Raw genomic sequence first — 23,401 nt, 5'->3', positions numbered from 1 at the left:
TGCTCTCTGTATTTCTGGTGGTTTATTCATGACCATTAACAGAAACCTTAAACCCACTCAGACATGTTAAACTCTTTTGGTTTGCCACTGATAAGAAAATAAACTCCTCTCTGTTAAACAAATTAACAACAACAGCTGTATTTCTGTTGTATTTGGATTTGTAATTTCGATAAAGCAGATAAATGTGCTTTCCCTGCTGCTTTGTGTACAGTGATTTGCTCATTTGTAAATGGTTAATAAAAAAAAAAGCTCAATATATATATATAAATATACTGAAATTTGGTCTCTTCCTCCTGCTGTTTGAACTTCCTTTTTATGTCAGATGCAGTTTTTTTTTTTTTTTTAATGACGGAAACAGTTTTGTGTTTATTTTAGATAATATTATTTTGAGATTTGTGACGAGCTAAGAAACACCATGGGTGCATCTCTCCAAGTGAATGATGACAAATGTCTGAGAAGAAAGTGGCCCTATTGGTTGAGGTGTATCCTGCACAAGTGTAGTCTGTATTTTCGCCTGTGTAAAAATTCATCACCTCTGTTATTTTTTCTGTGGCTGTCTTGACTTTGCCACTCACTTCCTCTGCTCATGAAGATCGTGGGTACGAGGAGTGACAGTGCTGCTCTGCTGGTTCTCTACAGCCTGACAGAAATGTTGGATGTAGAAACTTCAAAATAACTCTTGGTTTGCTCACACAAACACTACAGGCAGGCTAAAGGGGCAAGATTCAACGTGTTTGGAGGTGTTAAAATAAAAAAAAAAAAGAAGAAGAATCAGATCAGCAGAGGAAGGAGGAAGTAAAGAGAAGAAGAGAGGCTGACTGGAAATAATGTACTCTTAGAGTTCACAGTGTGTTTTGTGATTGTTTTGTGTGTGTGTGTGTGTGTGTGTGTGAATGAGAGAATGTGTGCAAGTGTGTCTGTGTGTGTGTAACCTTTCAGTCCGATTTTGAAGAAATGTCTTTGAGACTACCTCGCAACTGGGACTTCAGCACCTTCAGAGCTGAAACCGCCAAGATAGGTGAGTGACACTGTGTGTTTATGTGTGTGGTCAAAGGGCAAAGTCTTTTTCATGTCTTTTTCAAATTCGTAGGAATTTCACTTGGCCAGGTGGGTAGATTTATGTGTGATTCTTTGATTCATTGACAAAACAGGCCTTCTGTCACTATAGGAACTAGAGTTTTGGTCTATATTGACGCATGTAATGTGTGGCTTTTAGGTTATTTGAAATGTAATTGACTGGACAGTGATGGTGCAGATGTGTTTAGTGTAACTTAGAAGAGGGATTTAACAGTAACTATAAATCAGAGACAAAACTGGCATAGTGATGGTATAAAGAATTCACCCTGAGGCTATATAATTCAATGTAAGCACTTCTCATCTGCTACATGGTTTCTGTTGAATCTCTGACACACCTTTGATGTGTTTTATAGTCATTGTGACAAGATTATTTATAGAACTTCCTTTCTAATTTGATTAAATGTTCTTATTAATCTCCAGGCTGTTTAAAAACTCTTGTTAAGAGTTAAAGCATAACTTCCAGCAGATTTATGGTGCAATCAAGTATAAAAAGAGGCAGTTTTTTTTATGGTTGTATGCGGTGACTCGTGGCGTTTCTCATTGTGCACTGTCTGTTTGAGATGCAAAGCATTCGTGATTTCCTCTGAGTGTGTAATTTTCACATGCTGCAGACAGGAAGACGCTGCACTCTGAGAAACGTGTTCATTCTCTGCTCAAAATGTCAGCAAATGCTAGATAATTATCTGCTATGCGCCCTATTAAGGTCTTTGGTTAACATTCGCTCATCAGTATCCTAGGTTAAGAGAGCAAGTGTTTCTCACAGCATGATCATTTTCTGATGGCTTTACATTGCTCTTATTATATTTACATTTACATTTAGTCATTTAGCAGACGCTTTTATCCAAAGCGACTTACAAATGAGGACAATGGAAGCAATCAAAAACAACAAAAGAGCAATGATATATAAGTGCTATAACAAGTCTCAGTTAGCCTAAACACAGTATACGTAGCAAGGGCTTTTAAATAATATAATTGTTAATTTGAATTTAGTTATTTAGGAGATGGTTTAGAGCAAGCTAGTGTTAGAGGTCTTTTTTTATAATTGAATAATAAATGAAAAGAAAATAGATAGAATACAAAAAGATTAAAAAGGTAGTTAGATTTTTTTATTTTTTTTATTTTTTATAAATAGAATTAGAATAGTGAGTGAAAAAGTTAGAGGGTCAAATAAAGATGGAAGAGATGTGTTTTAAGCCGATTCTTGAAGATGGCTAAGGACTCAGCTGCTCGGATTGAGCTGGGCAGGTCATTCCACCAGGAGGGAACATTTAATTTAAAAGTCCGTAAAAGTGACTTTGTGCTTCTTTGGGATGGCACAATCAAGTGATGTTCACTTGCAGAACGCAAGCTTCTAGAGGGCACATAAGCCTGAAGTAATGAATTAAGGTAAAGGGGTGCAGAGCCAATGGTGGTTTTGTATGCAAACATCAATGCCTTGAATTTTATGCGAAAATTTATATAAAGTGTATTGTTACTTGAGATTTCGCTGACATTATTTATTCAAAGCTTCTTATACAGCCTTATTGTTTTCAAGTCAGCAAAAACAGTGTTCACAACTAGGGATGCACAGTATAGGTACCATATCAGTTATTGGCTGGTATTATTTTTTCCATCATTTAACACTTACTTAAAGTTTTTTTTTTTTCATTTATGTTTGATATTTAGCAGACACTTTTCATTCAAAGCATCTTATAGTAGATCAAAAATTTTTAAAGTCAATAAAAACAGTGTTCATATAGGGGTGCAGAATATATTGGTATTCTAGAGGGTTTTTAAAATTATTATTTTTATTATTATTATTATTATTATTTATTTATTTATTTGTATTTATTTTTTTGGAAGGCTGATGGATAACAGAAGTATAGGGATACAAATTTCTACAGGCTTATTTTGACCATGAAATACAATACAGTGCAAGACCAAACACAAAATAGTTGTCTATTCATTTTGAGACCATACTGTTATATATGTCCAGAACTCTTCTCAGGAATACAACCCCTCTTCTCTAACACCATTAAATTCGATTAAGCATGGATTCATAAGATGCGATTTCTACCATTGCATTGCCCCACTCTTTCAATTCTAGGGCTTTGATTTTTTTTATTTTTTTTATTGTTTTGTTTTTAATATGATATTTGATCTATATCAGTCAGTGCTGCATATTTAATTGTGCATGCTCAATTTCCCTTATTTTTGCATTTTAGGTTACTTTTGTCAAAAATGTATTATTTATAGTCTCAAAATGAATATCTATATTTTATAATGGATATTCTAATGTTGTGATGCTTAAATACCCAGATTTACCTAGCCTTATCGCCAAATGACTACAGCCCCACTGACTCCCTCTGCCAATGCATTGATGAAATGAACAGTTGGATGTGCCAGAACATTCTTAAGTTAAACAAGGTGAAAAGTGAAGTCTTTCCATTTGGAAACAAAGATGAAGTTCTCAAGGTGAATGCATACCTTGAGTCTAGGGGTCAAACACCTAAAAATCAAGTCAGGAATCTTGGTGTGATTCTGGAGACAGACCTTAGTTTCAGTATTCATGTCAAAGCCATAACTAAATCAGCATACTATCATCTAAAAAACATTGCAAGAATTAAATTTTTTGTTTCCAATCAAGACTTGGAGAAACTTGATCATGCCTTTATCACCAGCAGACTATTACTATTGTAATGGTCTTCTCACTGGCCTTCAAAAGAAGACCATTAGACAGCTGCAGCTCATCCAGAACACTGCTGCCAGAATTCTGACTAGAACCAGAAAATCTGAGCATATATCACCAGTCCTCAGGTCCTTACACTGGCTTCCAATTATATTTAGGATTGATTTTAAAGTACTTTAACTTGTTTATAAATCACTCAATGGCCTAGGACCTAAATACATAGCAGATATGTTCACTGAATATAAACCTATAAGACTGATCTGATTATTAGGTAACAGACCACTCAGATCATTAGGATCGAGTCAGTTAGAAATACCAAGGGGAGTCCGCTTTTAGTTATTATGCTGCCCAGAAGAGATCAGATCTGCTAAAACATTAGCCACATTTAAATCCAGAAGCAAAACTCATCTGTTTAACTGTGAATTTATTGAATGAGCACTGTTCTTTATGTATAATCATTTTCTATTTTTAATTGTTTTAAAGTCATTTTAAATAATTTTTAAGATCAATTTAAATTCTTTGTTTTATTGTTTTTATTATTTTTTTATGATTATTTTACTTCCTTTTATGTAAAGCACTTTGAACTAATATGCCTGTGAAATGTGCTATATAAATAAACTTGCTTTGCCTTGCCTAAATTCACCTGTACCTTTTAAAATTATAGATTTAAGCTATTACAGTTTTATTTTAATTTGAACAGTTTTTATTGTTTATTTATTTAAACTATTTAGATTTTTAATGGGAGGGGGGGACTTTTTAAGGAATTGGTAGAATTGGAAAAAAGGAAGATAGTAATGATGAAAAGAAAAATTATTAAATTAAATAATTTTAATGAAAGATTGCTAAGACATTTTTATGCAGAGCCGTTTTGCTGAATGTAAATGATCAACAGTCCCTTTACTAATGTCACAAACTAAAGCCTGACGCAAACAGCTTCTTGCGTCTCTGCAATGATCTCCTTGGTAATTCATGGGGAGTTTGAACCTACTCTCTTCCCTTCCCCTGATCCCAGCGTGTATCATTGAAATGGGTGAGGTCTGAAGCCGGGCAGTGTGTGTGGGCCTGTGGTCCAGGAGAGAGAACAGTGGTCCGTGCTCTCCATCAGGAACGATCTTTTCAAAACAGACCAAAGAGGCTGGCGTTAGGTGGGGATCTTTCAAAAATGCTACTTCCTGTGGCTGATGAGCTTGTAACTTCCTGTTTATCTTAGTTCTCTCTCTAGCCCTTTCCTCTGATCTTAATGGGTTATAGCAAATTTGACTACAAAAAAAAACTATAAGCTGTTTGATTCTTTGTTAACTGTGACAGTTTTTTTTATATTTTATTTTGTGTGTTTTTTTTTTTTTTATAGATGTGTTTTTGTTGCAGATGCTTTCTTCTCAAAGAGACGACATGAAGTCAAGTGTTTTGTTGCTTCACTAAGCAGCTGATTGGGATGCTTATATCATTTTCTTATTTTCTGCCTCTCTGAACTTCTCAGTTTTTCTTATCTCTCAGTCAGAGGGGTCTCTACTCCACCCTCCCTTTGCTATGGACTTTCCCACCAGAAAGCAAAATCACAAATGGGATCTCTTTAGTATCTTAGTTCTCTTTCCCAGACTCCAATGAGCTCAAATGGAGCACAAATGGAGACTTTTTGAGAGAAAGTGAGAACATTTTTTGGTTTTATAATGCTGTTCTTGAATTTACAAACATACATACAATATAATCAATATTATATTATAATCTCCTACTGACCTAGTCATGTTTTGCTGGTCTTAGCTGGTGTAAGATGGTTTTAACTGGTTTACCTTGGCAGCAATTTGGTCTCTGAGCCTGACCAGTGGAAAAGTGTCCCAAACCACTCTAAAACCAACTAACAAACCAATATGACCAGGCCATAAGACCTGCTTAAACAAGCAAACCGCTTTAGGTTGGTTTAAGTTTTTTTTCCAAAACCAATGTCCACATAAATATTAATGATCTGTACACTGTACAGTTTGACAAACAAACTTCATTAAGCCTCTCAAAGTATGAAAGATGATTAACATATATTATTATTATTATTATTTAATGCATTATGCGTTCTTTTCTCTTACATCTTTTTATTTGTACTTTCCTGAAGTTTTATTTTATATTATCCAGTATTCTGTCAGTTAAATGACTGAACTAAAACTAGTATTAGTCGACGATATACCACCTGAATGGCAAAATTTAATTGAAAAATCATAATTTTTAAGTATTTGGTTTGTTCCTTTTATACTTTGACAGCATGGAACTTGAGCTGCATGAACTATACGTTTGTATAAAACCTAATGATCATGTGATCCAGAATCTTAATTTTTTTCTTTTTGGTTTATTTCCAGGTTTAAATTATATCTTGAATTGTCCAAGCTATATCCACATAAATCTTAAAGCTGTGTGCACCTATTGTATGTTAACCTGTGTTTTTTTTTTTTTTGTATTTGTATTTTATTTGTATTTTTATTTCTATTTCTATGCATAAACATCTAAAACCAAGTTGATTCTTGAATGAAACATAACTGAGAACTTCATTAGATCACTCAAGGTATAAAAGGGCAATCTCTGAACAATAAAATGTTTCTCTTTGATGTTTCAGTTCTCAAACTCATGTGGTAAAGAGTCAAAATCCAATAATACCCTTTTGACCTATCAAACAATCCATTGCACAGTAACATCGAAAGTCGTTTCTGCTTAAGTGCATGGTATTGTTCCTGTCAGATCTGTTCTTTTCAGGACCCTAAAGTCACTGCAGGAGCATTAGGACAATCACAGCCAGTCTGCAAATATTTGTCATGCAGGAAGCTGCTAGGTTCAGACAGTTACCCACTGTCATCACGACAATATATGCATGATGTTCTCATGATATAAAACTAGAATTAGTTCAGTGACAGGTGATTTGATTTTCAGCAATCTCAGGCTCATCTGCGTGTTTGTGTCTTATGCCTGCTTTTTATTGGTTTCCACCTCAGCTCGCTCCAAGAGTGTTATGCCAGGGGAAGGTAGCCCTCGATCCACTCACACTGGTTTTAAGAGATCCATGGAGAAACCTCTGAAGACGGGTTGGCTGAAGAAGCAGAGATCCATCGTAAAGAACTGGCAGCTGCGCTTCTTTGTGCTGAGAGGAAACGTCCTTACATACCATAAAGATGACAAAGAGAGTGGCGTCCAGGTAGGAGACAAGCAAGCATGAGCAATAGAAACATTACATTTTTAATTAAACATTTTTTGTTATTATTTTTAATGCAGCATTTTTTTTTCTGTATACATCTTTCTTTTTGTTCTTTCCTGTTTTGTGTTATTAGTATTTTTTACACTTTTTTTCAGTGCCAGTCCTGTCATGAAAAGTTGAATTTATTTATTTATTTATTTTATTATATTATTATTTTGGTATTTGGTTTCAGTTTTTTTTTTTTTTTTTTTTTTTTTTTTTTTGGTTTGATTTTATTTCCTCCTTATTTTTAATCATGATATTTTGTTCTTCTTTTTTTTTTAAATCATTTTCTTTTGTTTATTTCCAGGTTTAATGTAAATCTTGAATTCTAGATTTTCAGTGTGGTCTCAGACTTTTCTGTCTGAATCTGACTGAATGTCATCTAAATATTTCCAAACTGTTAGTGACATTCAAAACCAATAACGTAACGTTTTCTTTTTCTACAAAAGTGAAATTTGTTTTTATTTATATATATATATTTTTTTTTTCTGATATTTATTATTATATTATTTATGACATCATTTTATCTACTGATTTACTTCATTTATTTACTGTTATTTATTTTCTATTTACTAATTTATTTTCCACTCAGTAACTATTCCCTCTTGTCTCTGATTTTGATCTCAGGGAACTATACCTTTGTTCTCATGCCAAGTTAATGAGCTGCCATCAAATGCAGATGATAAATTCCTGTTTGAGATTATCCCAGGTAAGTCTTTTTATTTAGTTTCATTTAGTTTAGTTTCATTATTACGTGTATCACAGGCCTGTCATCTATGCAAGTTGTTGTATAGTGTAAAATATCATGGGCTACTACTGTATATGTTGGAGGGTAAAATCATACAGCTGTTGTGTCCCTGATGCTGCAGGTAGCAGTACAGATCGGGAGCGGGATGCCTATGTTCTCATGGCGACGAGTCAAAGCGAGATGGAAGAGTGGGTGCGCTCTATTCGCAAAGCCATCGGATCACGGTCCAGTGGAGGTATCTCATTCATCATACAAATAAACAATATAAATGTGTTTGTTACAGATTGAGAGGTTCTCATAATAATCATTCTCTCTCATACTGTAAGAATGTTTCTTGTTTACTATAACTTTGCTGTGTTGTAACACACTATAATGTACAATGTCCAAAAGGGTGTCCTATTCATAAACTGCCACTGCAATTCAATAAAATTATGTTTCTTTCTTCAAAGTATTTGGAAAGAGCCTTTCAGACATCATGGTATATGAGAAGAAATTTGGGTCACGTCTGGTGCCTATCCTGGTGGAGAAGTGTGCTGAATTCATCAGAGAGCACGGTCTGATTGAGGAGGGCATCTTTCGCCTGCCAGGACAGGACAACCAGGTCAAACAGTTCAGAGAGGCCTTTGATGCCGGAGAGAGACCCTCATTCCCCAGGTAAAGCTTCACATGTGTAAATCTGTGTGAAACAGCACAAGGATGGTGTAGAGAACTGGTCTGAATAAAGCATATTGTTTACAGACAGTATTCTGATGGTACCATAGTCCAGTAATGGCATGCAATGGTAATATTGATATGTACCATTCTATTGAATACTTCATGTGCTATGGCATTTAATACTTCAAAGAATACCATGATATTATCATGGCACACTACCATTCAGACTTTGAGTGTGTAAGATTTTTTTATGTTTTTGATAAAAAAAAAGTCACTTATGCTCACCAAGACTGCATTTATTTGATCAAATAAAGTATAGTATGGTACAAAATACAGCAAAAACAGAAATATTGTGAAATATTATTACAATTTAAAATAACTGTTTTCTGTTTTAATATCTTTTCAAATAATAATTTATTCCTATGATGGCAAAGCTGAATTTTCAGCATTATTACTCTAGTCTTCAGTGTCACATATTACTTCAGAAATCATTTTAATATGCTGATTTGCTGCTCAAGAAACATTCCCTATTATTATTAATGTTGAAAACAGTTGGACTGCTTAATATTTTTTTGTGGAAACGGGATTCTTTGATGAATTAAAAGTTCAAAAGAGTAGCATTTATTAGAAATAAATGAATGATTGTACAAATATCTTTACCTTCACATTTGTATTAAAAATGTATTAAAATAAATGTATTTAAAAAACTACAGACTTTTGAATAACAATACAAAACAAGGTAATACATTGGCTTATTTTATTTTTTCATTTAATTTGTTTGCAAAAACTTATCCATAATCTATCTATTTAATATGATTTTTGTATCTGATTTTGTGACCATGCAATATTCTTTAAAGTTTGCATGCGAATGGGGCTTTTAAGTGGATAAACACACTCTGCATGACCATTTATGGTGACACTGAAGTCTTCATTGCTATTTTGAGGAAGTAGAATAGGTAAAGAGTTTGACCCAGAAAGTTTGAACTAGGTGTGTGTGTGAGAGAGAGAGAGAGAGAGAGAGAGAGAGAGAGAGAGAGAGAGAGAGACGTGCAAAAGCACAAGAGATAGAGAAAGAGAAATACAAAAGCACATTATTTCAGAGGAACCTGGCACACACTGTTTATCTGCGGCTTAGCCACATCCTGTCCTGACTAACAGAGATCTTGCCATTCAACACACGCACATATCTGTTTGACAAGCAACTGTTTGTGCATTTCATCTTCATCCTTTCTGATTGCAAAGAAGATTAATAGACTGTAATGACGCAATGTCACATTTTTATTTATTTGTTCATTCCTTCTGCCTGCAGTGACACTGATGTCCACACGGTGGCGTCCTTACTTAAGTTGTACCTCAGAGAGCTTCCTGAACCTGTTGTGCCCTGGACTCAATATCAGGACTTCCTTGACAGCACTCTGATGCTGGATGCCGCCACTGCAGCTGTGAGAACCCCATTCACAAAGACAGTATATCAGAAGAGTAATGATTCTTTGACTAACTGCAATCTGATCAATCCCAGGGCAAAGAAAAGCTGGAGAAACAAATCAGCCTTCTGCCAAAAGTGAACTACAACCTCCTGAGTTACATCTGCAGGTACAAGTCCCTATAAGAATGAAAAAGGATCAGACAGTACTGATAGGAGCAAAAACAAGCTGTGGAAGGCTGACACTGGTATATCCATATTTATTACTGCAGATTCCTTTTTGAGGTCCAACAGAACTCAAAGGTGAATAAGATGAGTGTTGAGAATCTGGCCACGGTGATGGGAGTGAACCTGTTCAAACCGCAAGTGGAGGACGCCATCAGTATGATGAAAGGTCATTTATCATCCTAAGACAAATAACACATGTTCTATGTCATTTATATTGTTTTAAAAATACCTCATAAATTCAAAATATTATGTCTTTTAGTCCATGTCTGTTCAAAATATACATATACATATTAAGCAGACAATATTAAAATTTACAGCATTTCTTTTCTGGAAAAAAAAGGAACACCAAATATTAATGACATCATCTCTTTCTCCAATTTTTAGTATTTTTGTCCAACTAAAAGCTCTCTAGAAGGAGAATATCCCTTGCAAAATCAAGAAGCATGTCATGGCATACTAGCATACTACTTTTTCTGCAGTAAACTTTTCATGCTATATATTCAGTAGTTCAACAGTTGGGTAATATGTTTTAAACTAAAGGCTATTGGCTATATTTAAAAAGAAATGCTTTGACATATCACATAACTTCCTGTTTTAACATCAAACAGAAAAAGTTCTTTGGTTGTTTATGGGGTATTTAACCTGAACTGTAATGAGTCAGAGTGAGATTTTTAAGTATGGTGTCTATGGTTAACACATTGTAGCGATGATCCTTGTTCTCACCTTACACACACAGGAACTCCCATGATACAGAAGGTAATGACGGTGATGATCAGACACCATGAGCTGCTTTTCCCACCCTCTAAAGACATGCTGCCATCTCCTCTTCCGAGCAAGAAAAACAAAAGCAAGAAGAACAGTAACCCTCGCAGTTTTGTGGGCTGGGAGTCTGCAGAGGTACTGATCACGTACTGTAAAATAACCATGGAAAACTTGCAAATATCAGACCATTTTAAAATTGCTTTAATAACAAAATCATGGAACATTTAAAATATCCTGTTCAAAAATATGGGGTCGGTAAGAGTTTTTAATGTTTTTGAAAGAAGTCCTTTCACCAAGACTCAATTATTTGTTCAAAAATACAGTAAATCTGTAATATTGTGAAATAGTATTAATATATTTCTATTTTGATATATTTTAAATGTAATTTATTTCTGCAATAGCTGCCATTACTCCAGTCTCCGGTCAGTCACATGATCCTTTATAAATCACTTCATACATTTTATTTTTGAGTAAACTGTGATAATCAAGGAATTTATTTGAAATATAATTTTTTTTAAATGCCTTTAATGTCATGTTTTACCAATTTAATGTGTCTTTACTGAATAAAAGTATTGATGTCTTTTTAAAATGTTCTTACTTAAAGTTTTGAATGGTAGTGTTTAAAAATTACATTTGGCCTTATGTTTGGCAATATCAGGACATTTCAAAATTCTGAAATATTTTATCAGTTGTGAATTATTCAGCTAGAAAATTTGTACATTTTCTTTAGAGAATTTAAGAATTTAGAAGGCATATTATTTATAATGTAATTTATATATATATAAAAAAAGCAATCAAAATAGCTGGAAAGGTTTTTTTGTTTGTAGGCTTCAAAATGAGAATACATTCATATTTGATGAACACACCTACTATTTGTCACGGTCACTGTGTTAACTGATCATATCACTCTTCTCTAAATGTGAGGTGTCCTCCCTGTCTGAATCTCCTGAGGAAGAGGAAATGGACACACCTGATGAAGAGAAGAAGGACCTGTGGTCATCTGAGACAGGGTCAGAAGGCACACCTCTTTCTCCTACCTCTCCATTTTCATCTACAACCGACATGTTGCCCGACAGCCCCAGAAAAAGGACTCAAACTCTACCTAGCTTGGGCTGTCCGTCAGTGGGAAAAACAGTCCGCGAGCCTTCTTGGGAACCCTGGAGCAGGTTCCAGGAGAGCTTTAACGAGAACGAAGAGAAAACATTCTCAGAGGATATCTTTAAGTTACTTGACCTGCAGAAAATGACACTGTTTTCTGGAGGGCAGAAAAGTGAAAAGGAAAAAGTTGAAGGACAAAAGGACACAGAGGACACAGGCTTGCATAAGACAGCTAGCGATAATGTTGACAAACAGATAGATGCTCTAAAAACACAGGCACAGAGCACAACGCCCTTGCCCAAACCTCGACTGAGCAACCAAGTGAGTGCTGCACCTGTGAGCAGGGAGAAGCCAGCGGCACCTTCAGCACCAGCTCTACAGAAAAGCAATGCAGCTCAACCAGAAAACACAGACTCAGCGGTCATCATCAACAGGTATGGCCCAAATACAAGTGTATCTGTGTTCATTATTTGTCATGCAGTAATTAGCAGAGTTTGCTATGGGTCAGTGATTTAAACAAACATCCTTCAGACATATTTGCATGCTAGACAATAAAATGGACTTATACTTACATTGAAGGATGAATCTGGGCCATATCTAGGGACCAGAATGTCAAAGAGTCTTGGGGGTGAGCATTTTATATGTGGCCCATTAAGTAATCAACAGTTAGCAACCACATAGAACACTCTCTTGCAACAACTCAGAACACTCTTATTGTGTCAGGGATCTAGTTAATTTGGTTGACTTTCTCCAATAAATAAAACAAACTGATTAAAATGTAAAAGTCACTTATGCTCACCAGGGCTGCATTTATATGAATAAAAATACAGTAAATAGTATTTTAGTTTAATAGATTTTAAGATGTAATTAATTCCTATGATGGCAAAGCAGATATTTAAGCAGCCATTGCTCCAGTCTTTAGTGTCACATGATCCTTCAGAAATCATTCTAATTGGCTGATGTGGTGCTCAAGTGACACTTCTTATTATTATCAATATTGAAAACAGTTGTGCTGCTTAATATATTTGTGGAAACAGTGATAATTATTTTTTTTTCAGGATTCTTTCATGAATAGAAAGTTGAAAATAACAGTATTTATTTGAAATGCAAATCTTGTGTAACATCATAAATGGTTTTAACTTTTGATCTGTCTTACTGACCTCATATGTATAGGCTGTATATAAATTCCTGTATGTGTTTGTACCGTCAGTCTCCAGCAGAAGAACAAAGAGCTGAGCGCTACAGTGACAGAGTTGCAGGCAGCACTTGAGGCAGAGCGACGCTGCAAAGCTGCGTTAGAGATCTTACTACGCAATGCAGAGCGCACCAGGGATGAAGCACTCGTGCGCAATGAGCAGCTGAACAGAGAGATTCAAGAATTCCTCAGCAGACCGACTGGTGGACCGTCATAATGACACCATCAAATGAACAAAGTTCTAAATAAGTCCTGTACAATACAAGCAATCTGGAAAACTCCATCAGATTTTATACCATTAACTGCTCTGAATAATGTCTTCTAAAGTAAGACTAGTGGTAATGTCCATCTCTCAGATGTTATGATGTGACATAAGTAAACCCGCTACAGTATTTGTACAGAAATTACAGATTTGATCTACTTATTAAGTTTCACTCTGAGATTGTGATCCGTAACAAGACAAGATGTGAATTTTGAAGTGATGCAGTATTGGACTAAACAGTTTAGAGATTTATAAAGAATATTTAATTACTTTCTGTTTAAATTTTATAGTATTTTCTAATGAATCTCAAAAAATAACCCCACAACAAAAACTAACAGGCTAGTCAGATTTGGTTTTAAAGAGTTTTTAGGCACTTGACAGCTAGTCTGGCAGAGAGTTCCTTGATCCAACTAAGGCCAGTTTGGTTTAATCCGTTTTTTTTTTCTACATGGAGAAGTTTTGCCCACCTTCAATTATTAATGACAAATTTAAAAACTATTGTGACAAAGGTTTAAAATGATTGTTTATGTGATCACAAAACTGTGCTAGACTCCATTAGAGTCTGTCAACAATTTGGTGAAAAGGGCAAAAAAACACAAAATGTGGATTGCTGTCAGTAAATAAACAGTTTTTATCTGGCTTTTCTTTCCTGCACCTTCACTTCTGTTGTCTGGTTGCAGTCAGAAGAGATAAAATGTGACAGAGTGTGAGAAAGAAATGGGAAGAATGCTTTCAGATCAGAATACACACACGAGACCACATGTGTGTTTTAGGGGAAGTGGTAAAAAGACTAGGAATTACGTAAGAAAGAGAAGACCAGATAGCATTGTGTCTGTCAGCTGTCATAATGCTGATTAAATGATAGGGAAGGAATTTCCTATTTCCGATCAGGCTGGATTATACAGATAAAGTGCTGCTCAAATTCAACACAAAGCTGATATTGAGAATATATGATCAGGTGAGTCATTCATGTGGTGGATTCCAGTTTATTCTGTGATGCTTTTAAATGGATCTTTCTCGATGGTTCTCTTGTTCACTTAAATTGAGCTCATAGCAGCACCACAGTTTCAAAGATAAACAACACTGTCATCAAGTGTATCTTCTACGTACAGGAAAGATTGAGCGTGAGGAAGAAAGTAGAGGAAGAGAGTGAGCGTGAGCATTACAGCATGTGGCACCAATCTGGGTCAACATTTCACGTGCATACCCATCCCATACCCATTTACCTGTGGAACACAAAATAAATTTTGAAGAATGCACATGCTGTTCTTTATAAATTTTGTGTGTATGTGTATGAAAAGCAGCATTTTTATTTTATTTATTTATTTTGTATTCATGTGTATTACTAAATATGATATACAGGCTGCTTCAGATGACTTACTATTTTTTTTTGCCACGAAGGATTTAGTGCATGAGTGAATCATATGATTCAGACTGAATCGCGAACCCTTTTCTAATCAGACTGACTCTCAAGTCGTCAGTACTGTCAGTTCTGATTTTAATCAGCCGTTGGAAACTATAATTTGAAGCTACTAACTACATTTTTCAGCTACCATAGTTTGACAGAATGTCAGCTGTATTTTAAAAACAAGCTACTTTTTCCAACAAGTGCTATTTAATGTGATGCAACGTTACATGCCTGTTCATTGTTTGCACAGCTTTACAGCTAAACCGAGCGAAACACGCTCATAAATGGGTTATTCAGAGTCTGAATCATTCTAGTGATTCATGAATCGGTTCGTCTTAAATGACCCTCTCTCCCTAATCTGAATTCCGATTCCCTTTATTATATACAGGTGCATCTCAATAAATTAGAATGTAGTGGAAAAGTAATTTTATTTCAGTCTGAAATTCTGAGTTGTGATTTTATTGTTTTGTATGTATTAAATGAAGGTTTTGTGAAGTAGTTGTGGTCTTTGTTTATTTTAATTTTTGTGATTCGTGCTTACTTTTAACAAAAACCCACCAATTCACTATCTCAAACAATAAGAATATGGTGACATTCCAATAAGCTAATCAACTCAAAACACCTGCAAAGGTTTCCTGAGCTTTCAAAATGATCTCTCAGTTTGGTTCACTAGGCTACACAATCATGGGGAAGACTGCTGATCTGACAGTTGTCCAGAAGACGATCATTGACACCCTTCACAAGGAGGGTAAGCCACAAACATTCATTAACAAAGATGCTGGCTGTTCAAGGAGTGCTGTATCCAAGCATGTTAACAGAAAGTTGAGTGGAAGGAAAAAGTGTGGAAGAAAAAGATGCACAACCAACAGAGAAAACCGCAGCCTTATGAGGATTGTCAAGCAAAATCGATTAAAAATTTTAGAGAACTTCACAAGGAATGGACTGAGGCTGGGGTCAAGGCATCAAGAGCCACCACACACAGACCTGTCAAGGAATTTGGCTACAGTTGTTGTATTCCTCTTGTTAAGCCACTCCTGAACCACAGACAACATCAGAGGCACCTTACCTGGGCTAAGGAGAAGAAGAACTGGACTGTTGCCCAGTGGTCCAAAGTCCTCTTTTCAGACGAAAGCAAGTTTTGTATATCATTTGGAAACAAAGGTCCTAGAGTCTGGAGAGAACTGGACTTGAGCTCATAGCCCAAGTTGCTTGAAGTCCAGTGTTAAGTTTCCACAGTCTGTGATGATTTGGGGTGCTGTGTCATCTGCTGGTGTTGGTCCATTGAGTTTTTTGAAAACCAAAGTCACTGCACCCGTTTACCAAGAAATTTTGGAGCACTTCATGCTTCCTTCTGCTGACCAGCTTTTTGAAGATGCTGATTTCATTTTCCAGCAGGATTTGGCACCTGCCCACACTGCCAAAAGCACCAAAAGTTGGTTAAATGACCATGGTGTTGGTGTGCTTGACTGGCCAGCAAACTCAACAGACCTGAACCTGATAGAGAATCTATGGGGTATTGTCAAGAGGAAAATGAGAAACGAGACCAAAAATGCAGATAAGCTGAAGGCGTATTGTCAAGAGGAAAATGAGAAACGAGACCAAAAATGCAGCCCACAAACTGATCACCTCCATGCCACGCCGAATTGAGACAGTACTTAAAGCAAAAGGAGCCCCTACCAAGTATTGAGTACATGTACAGTAAATTAACATACTTTCCAGAAGGCCACGATTCAATAAATTTTTTTTTTTTTTATTGGTCTTATGAAGTATTCTAATTTGTTGTGATAGTGAATTGGTGGGTTTTTGTTAAATGTGAGCCTAAATCATCACAATTAAAAGAACCAAAGACTTAAACTACTTCAGTCTGTGTGCACTGAATTTATTTAATAAACGAGTCACAATTTGAGTTGAATTACATGAAATTTTCCACGACATTCTAATTTATTAAGATGCACCTGTATATATTTTTTTAGTAATTTTGGTTGACACATTTTGATAGCTGTATTTTGTATTCAATATCACCAACATGGCTTCAGCATATTTTGGGAAGTAAAGCACAAATCAAAAAATACTTAAACTTTTCTTTTAGACACTTGACAGTGGAAACAATTGGAGTATGGACGTGTTGCAGAATTTTTCCTTTTGTAGTCCACAGAAAAATAATTGATGAAAGTCATCAGCTTTGTTGAGCGCGCGCGTGCATTAGCTGACTGAAATCCGGACTCTTGTAAATTCTCTCATCATAAACAGCAAAACGCAGATGTACGTACAATTTAAATAAGAGATTCATTTTGCAGTGTAGACAGCTTCAGTGATTATAAGGACAGTTTTGTTTTTTTGAGAGTGCTTAAACTCGCCATAGATCAAAGTTAGTGATAATGTCACTTTCTGTATAGGCTATAATTTATTCGCTGTTTGAATAACCTTGGAAAGGAAACGTTATATAATTATAAATTTCTAATGTTTTAATTAAATTGTAATCAAGTTAAATACAAATTCCGTCCCATTAAAATATTTTATAAGCCTACATAACACACTGTCTGGTTCTTGCCTAAATAGACATGATGTTTGGATTTAATAGATTTGGCTGCTTTTAGCCTTACCCTAGAGTTGGTTCACCCTCCGCCTATGCATAAAACTGTTCTTTATTTCTAGACCTGCAAAAGTAAATCAAAAATGCATGTGCATTTTTATATGAATATACAGTACTGTTGTCCATTTATATATACCGTTGTCATTGAACAGCCTTGGATTCCAAATGTTTGAGAACCACTGCCCTAGATCCTGTGCCAGATTAGAGGAAACACAGATTTAGATCAGACAGGCTGAAATTATCTTGGGCAAGTATTGGAAGTAGATATTTTTCTTGACTGAAGCATTCTTCTGATAATTACCTCAATACAGTTTTGCAGAGTTGGGATATGCCACTGTATGAAGTCCCTCTATTAAGTACTTGACATCCTGAGCCTCTAGAGACGTTTTCCACTGGCCACAGAGCTGTGCCAGCCCCTCAGAATGGGTGATAAGGGCTTCCCTCCACTTCTGAATGAGCGATTTGTTTTTTGCCGTAAGCACAGAAGCTTTTCAGCAGGCACCCTGGTGCACACCCCTACAGATGATAAGATGCTCCAGAAATCAGTGGAAATACAAACAAAATATCCACATGCACTGAATTCTTAGTAGCTTTTGTTTGTGTTCGAAAAAAGTTACAGTCTTATGTCCACAGTTTAAACAACTTCTTATTTATTTCCCATGAGGAAGTATTTGACTTTCAAGTACTCATTTCATTGCAATTGATGCTTACAAACCTCTCTGAGATAGACACAGATTTACAGATTACAGAACTGCAATGGCAAAAAGTGGCACAGTCTATCCTGCAACCTCTCACACCTCATTTCAATTTCCATAACCACAGATATTTATCCACTCTTGTTCAAAGATATGGAGGCACTCTTCAGACATTTGTCAAAAAGAAATGGTCAATAAACTTAAGTCCCCAACACTCATAGGAAATCATCGGAAAAACAAATAAACACTAGGTCCAAAATCTGCCCTGGCTCACCCACCCAAACAAAGGAAGGGGCTTCTGCACGTATCAGAGCAATGTTTACAAAATCCTCATTAAGGAAAAGAAAGCAGATAACGGTACACGCGCACACACACACACACACACACACACACATACACACTGGGACACTATGAACACTAGAAATGCAGAGCTTCCTAGTTTGTAGATAAGGGACAGAGAGAGAAAGTAGAGAGAGCAAAAGTGAGGGAGAGAGATGAAAAAACATTTGAAAAAAGATGCCACAGAGGGACATCACTTTCACGTAATGAAAATGCTCAGAGGTCAGGAATAGAGGCACTTTAATGCAGTGACCAGTCTGCGGCTACATATAAGAACCAAAACAGCATAGGACGGCTTTTCTTTCCTACATTCTGTACTGGAGCGAGCATTGACCTTCTATCCAGAAGAAAGGGTTGAGTTCTTCAAATAAGGGGCATTTGTCACTGAATCTATAGATCTAGATTTTGCTCCTGTAAAACTCTGCACCTATAGCTGATACAGACCTCATTTGCCTCACATCATGGGTGCCAGCAGGAATTACTTTTGGATTATGTGTACATCCAGCACATCTGTTTTATTGGCCTTTTTCTTGCTTTCCTGGGGGTCTTTCTGTGCACAAAGTAGCCCTATCGGCTCCCCCGAGAGGCTCCACACTGCTCCAGGGTTAGATGACGGACATGGAGGGGTTCTGGATCCTTCACTCCTGGAGCAGGACAGTGAGGTGGACATGCAGAGCTTGCTGGAGACCCTGAAGGGACAGTTTCTACGCACTTTTAACCTGACACGTCCCGGCCCCCCTGTGCAGCCAGGGACCACTCGAGTAGAGCCCCCTGAATACATGCTGGAGCTCTATAACCGCTTTGCCAGTGACCGGACAGCAATGCCTTCTGCAAACATTGTACGCAGCTTTAAAAATGAAGGTAACTGCATATTTATTTTTCCATGAAGGACTGTATAACTGTTTGTATTCTGGGAATTTTTGTTGGTTTATGTAAAATATCGTGATAGCAATAAAATAATTTATTTTCTATTGTGGATGTAATACAAAAACACATAAATGGTAACTTAGTATTTAAAGTGAATTAACAATAAATTAATGATTAACAATAAAGTAATAAAATAAGCAATAAAATAAAATTCTAGAAAAGTTATCTAAAATGCATTTTTTGGTTGTGCACTATTTGCTCATTGATTAAAATAAAATACTAATGCTTGATGAATTATGTACAATTAATTGAGAAAATATAATAACAGCTGGCTTTTTTGGGTGTGTACTGTATCATTATAATAATAGCACTTTGATGCAAATTTAATATCTCTGAATAACTATTTGAACAATTAAAATAAATTTTAAATGTATTTGTGTTGTGTTGTGAAATTTAATATAATCTTCATGTTGTCTAGAAATGCATCCCAAAAGTGGATGACCTCATTTTCACCCAGTTACATTCATTTTAATTAAATAGACAGTTAATCTTGCCCAAGTGCACACATGTACAATATATATGACCCCAAAAATGTCTAATAATATTACTATATATTAAATGTATTTAATGTGTGTGCATATATATATATATATATATATATATATATATATATATATATATATTATATTAATTATATTATATTATATTATATTTGTATATTTTATTGTAATGTATTTGAAGTATTATTTATGGTAGATTTAATGACAACCTGAGAATCTGAATTCCTAATTTTTGTGTATGTGTGTGTGTGTGTTGTTCTTTACAGACTCCTCCCCATGTAGCGTGGGACCTGGTGGGGTGAGACGGCACCCACTTATCTTCAACGTGTCTATCCCACATCACGAAAGAGTTGCTGCAGCTGAGCTCCGACTGTACACTTTGGTCCAGACTGACCGCAACAAATACATTGGTGTTGACAGAAAAGTCACCATATATGAATGAAAAAACATCTTGAAACGAACAGCAGTCAGCAAATAAAAGGGGACAATATTGAGGGGAGGAAATCAAACAAAGCATGAGAAAGAAACAGAACTAGTGGAGTTTGGCATCTCGACAGGTTTACGGTACAGATAATGGGTGGGAATCCTTTGACATGACCGCTGCAGTGCAACTTTGGCGGAAATCAGACTATGGCACCACCCACAGTCTGGAGGTCCACATAGCCAGTTTGAACTCTCAGAGTTTGACATCAGCTGAAGGTAAGGATGAAGGCAACACCAGAGGAGGGGACATGGACATTGACACCAGCCCTGAGGACAAAACACAAACCCTTAATGATCGTCTTCTCTGATGACCAGAGCGGAGACCACCGCGGAGACAAACGAGAATTGAATGAACTGATCCACCATGAGACCACTGGGCTGGGTGTTCAAGACAACCTTGACCTAGAACTGAACGGTCTCTGGGATGACCTGGAAGTTATGGGTCAAAAAGATGGGAATGAGATAGAGGAGCAGAGCGAGGAAGCTCTGATACAGATGCGCTCTAACTTCATCTATGACACAGCGTCTAGAATCCGACGCAATGCCAAAGGCAACCAGTGTAAAAAGACTTCCCTCTATGTGGACTTCAAAGAGATCGGCTGGGACAGTTGGATCCTAGCGCCCTCCGGTTATGAAGCCTTTGAGTGTACGTGGATGTGCATGTACCCTTTGACCAAACATGTTACACCTACAAAACATGCCATTGTGCAAACTTTGGTCAGTCTGAAAAGTCCACAAAGAGTGTCCAGGGCTTGTTGCGTACCCACTGAACTAGATCCCATCTCCCTGCTCTACCTAGATGATGCAGGTGTGGTGACATATCAGTATAAATATGAAGGTATGGTGGTTGCTAAGTGTGGATGCAGATAGTATTTAATGGACTTGGGGAAGTGGGGTGAAGCTGGGCCAAAAGCTTAGAGATTGAATTGGAAGGAAACTAAAAGACAGTTATTGTCTACGGCCTACATACCAAGTTTCTTTCAAATGGCAGTGGATGAGCTCTTACTCCCAACCTTAACAACGTTAACAGGAGTCATGAAATGAATGGAACCTGCCAATTCTAGAGCCATGTGACGAGGGGCCATAATACAAAATTTAGTGGGAACGGTGACCATTTCATCCCTGCTGAATAAGGATTGGGTGGAACATAAGACAATAATTGAACCACTTGACACGCCTCAAGATCAGCGGGGATAAATGAACTGTTCTTATCAGAAAAGACTGAAGTTTAAGTCAGAGATTATATCAACTTCAACTCGTTACATACTTGGCCATATCGTTTGCGTCAGCAAAGCCCTTGCTAAGTGGGTGCTTTTAGTGATGGCAGCGAACTCAAGAACCACGGGGTCAGTCCAGTGACACTACCAGAGACAAGAAGCCTGTGAAATGGCCTGTTTCCAGTTTCCACAAAGCTCAATATCATATCTGTCGTGACACTGCCGAGTCAATATGTAGTTTCCTGCCTAACAGAATGCATTTGATATGAACTGTCAAAATTAAAGTGAAATGGTTGTCAGAAAAATCTTGTAAATGAGGGAAGTGGTAAAACACACCAGAACGGACCAGTCTGGACTTTCGATTGTGTCTGTGAACAAAATCCTACTCTGGATATTCACAGTTAGCTGTCAGTATTGTGAAACACTTTTAGGGCAAATGGTCTCATTCATTAACCATGCATACACACAGATTTGACAGAAAGATTCTGAAATAACTTTCGTATTAAAATTGTATTCTAAATTGAAAACAGGAACAGCTAAAACTACACATATGCAAAAAACAACACTCTGGGTGGAAGATGAAATTAATGAAATTAATTAAATGATTTCATCATATTATAGCTTGAGTTTTGAGGTTTCTCTGTAGAAAAACAGAAACATGTATGTACAGCTGGCTACTGAGAGTTTTGTGTAATCTGGGTCTGTATAAAAGATGGTTATTGTGTTTGAACTGGTTTTAAGGATGCACACTTTGCTGCTGAGAGTGATGAAAGGCTGTAAAGGAAAGGTTGTGTGGCGTGCGATTAATGGTTTAGGTGTGTTTTATGCAAAAAAGTAACCTCAGGCATTCGATTGATCATTTCGAAAACTCCAAATTCATTTACATTAGATGGAGGACAAGAATAAATTAATATGCCATATGTATGTGTTTGTGAATTATGCAAAACACATTTTTGTTAGAAGTACTCCTGTGGATATAAATACAAAATAATCCATGCAATTATGAAATCAGTAAATAGATGATCATGAAAGAGACACCGGAAAAGAACCTCTGAAATGTCTCAAAACCATATAGAATTACTCTTAAATCAGTTGCCATTCTCTTTTCTTCAGTAACATTTCTTCATACTGAAACCTTATCTGCATTTTACTATGGAATTAATTTACAAATCAGCATGTCACTGCTGAGATATAAGAATGGGACAGTTGACAAAGGATGCAGGTTGTACACTTTGTTCCATTGGCAACAGATGACATCAACAAGCGGGATACAGGAGGCTTTCACCCCCTCCTGCACCACATGCCGTGCAAGCTGCGCTCCCACCCCTAAGCACGGCCGTGATAAGAAGGTGTCAGGTCCAAAAAACATGTGTGTGAGGACCAAAGACAATTCCAAGCTGCACGGAGGGCGGAAGACAACTGAGTCCTGGAAATGAGGAGAGTTATATATCATATCTACTTTTTGACCTTACAAAAGACACATAATTTACTCCCCATCGCTCTCCTCCTGTAGTCTTCTGTCATTCCTCTATTCCTTTTGGACCCTTATCACCGTTAGGGCGGGAGGATGAATGGAAACTGTCTTGCAAGGTCATGCCACCCACAGATATCCTTCACAAGACTTTTCAGCCTGATAATTTCTGCCAGGATTATTCCCATGACTGACGCATACTTTGCATTACTGATGTTATTATTAACTTTACTGTTGTTGGAGTACAAATTGCGTCTGCTGCTTTGTATGATTATAAAGCTTATTTATTTATTAATTTTATTTGTTTTTTGTTATTATTTAGGTGACTTTGTATAGCGATACTGTACATAGGCCTACATACACTATACAGAGTATGTTATACTTTATGATGTTGTTGTGCAAATAATATGGGTATACAAGCATATAAATTAATTTAAAA

General features: G+C 36.4%; 1 protein-coding gene and 1 pseudogene across 2 annotated transcripts; both read left to right on the top strand.

Moving 5' to 3' along the window:
* Positions 1 to 547: 547 nt before the first annotated feature.
* arhgap25 (Rho GTPase activating protein 25) lies at positions 548 to 13,969 on the top strand. Of its 2 annotated transcripts, none has more exons than XM_042750790.1 (11): positions 548 to 1,018; positions 6,718 to 6,917; positions 7,587 to 7,668; positions 7,829 to 7,942; positions 8,157 to 8,361; positions 9,671 to 9,803; positions 9,881 to 9,954; positions 10,057 to 10,178; positions 10,749 to 10,909; positions 11,693 to 12,306; positions 13,083 to 13,969. In XM_042750790.1, the coding sequence occupies exons 1-11, from the start codon at positions 955 to 957 to the stop codon at positions 13,282 to 13,284; spliced, it is 1,971 nt and encodes a 656-aa protein (XP_042606724.1). In that variant the 5' UTR covers positions 548 to 954; the 3' UTR covers positions 13,285 to 13,969. The 2 variants fall into 2 exon arrangements, with proteins under 2 accessions (XP_042606724.1, XP_042606730.1); XM_042750796.1 differs by lacking the exon at positions 548 to 1,018 and adding an exon at positions 1,038 to 1,107.
* A 4,484-nt stretch (positions 13,970 to 18,453) lies between these two features.
* LOC109102457 lies at positions 18,454 to 21,971 on the top strand (annotated as a pseudogene).
* The last annotated feature ends 1,430 nt before the right edge of the window (positions 21,972 to 23,401 follow it).

This window comes from Cyprinus carpio, chromosome A5 (assembly GCF_018340385.1).
Source record: "Cyprinus carpio isolate SPL01 chromosome A5, ASM1834038v1, whole genome shotgun sequence".
Taxonomy (NCBI): domain Eukaryota; kingdom Metazoa; phylum Chordata; class Actinopteri; order Cypriniformes; family Cyprinidae; genus Cyprinus; species Cyprinus carpio.
This window is presented reverse-complemented; position numbering and strand designations above follow the sequence as displayed.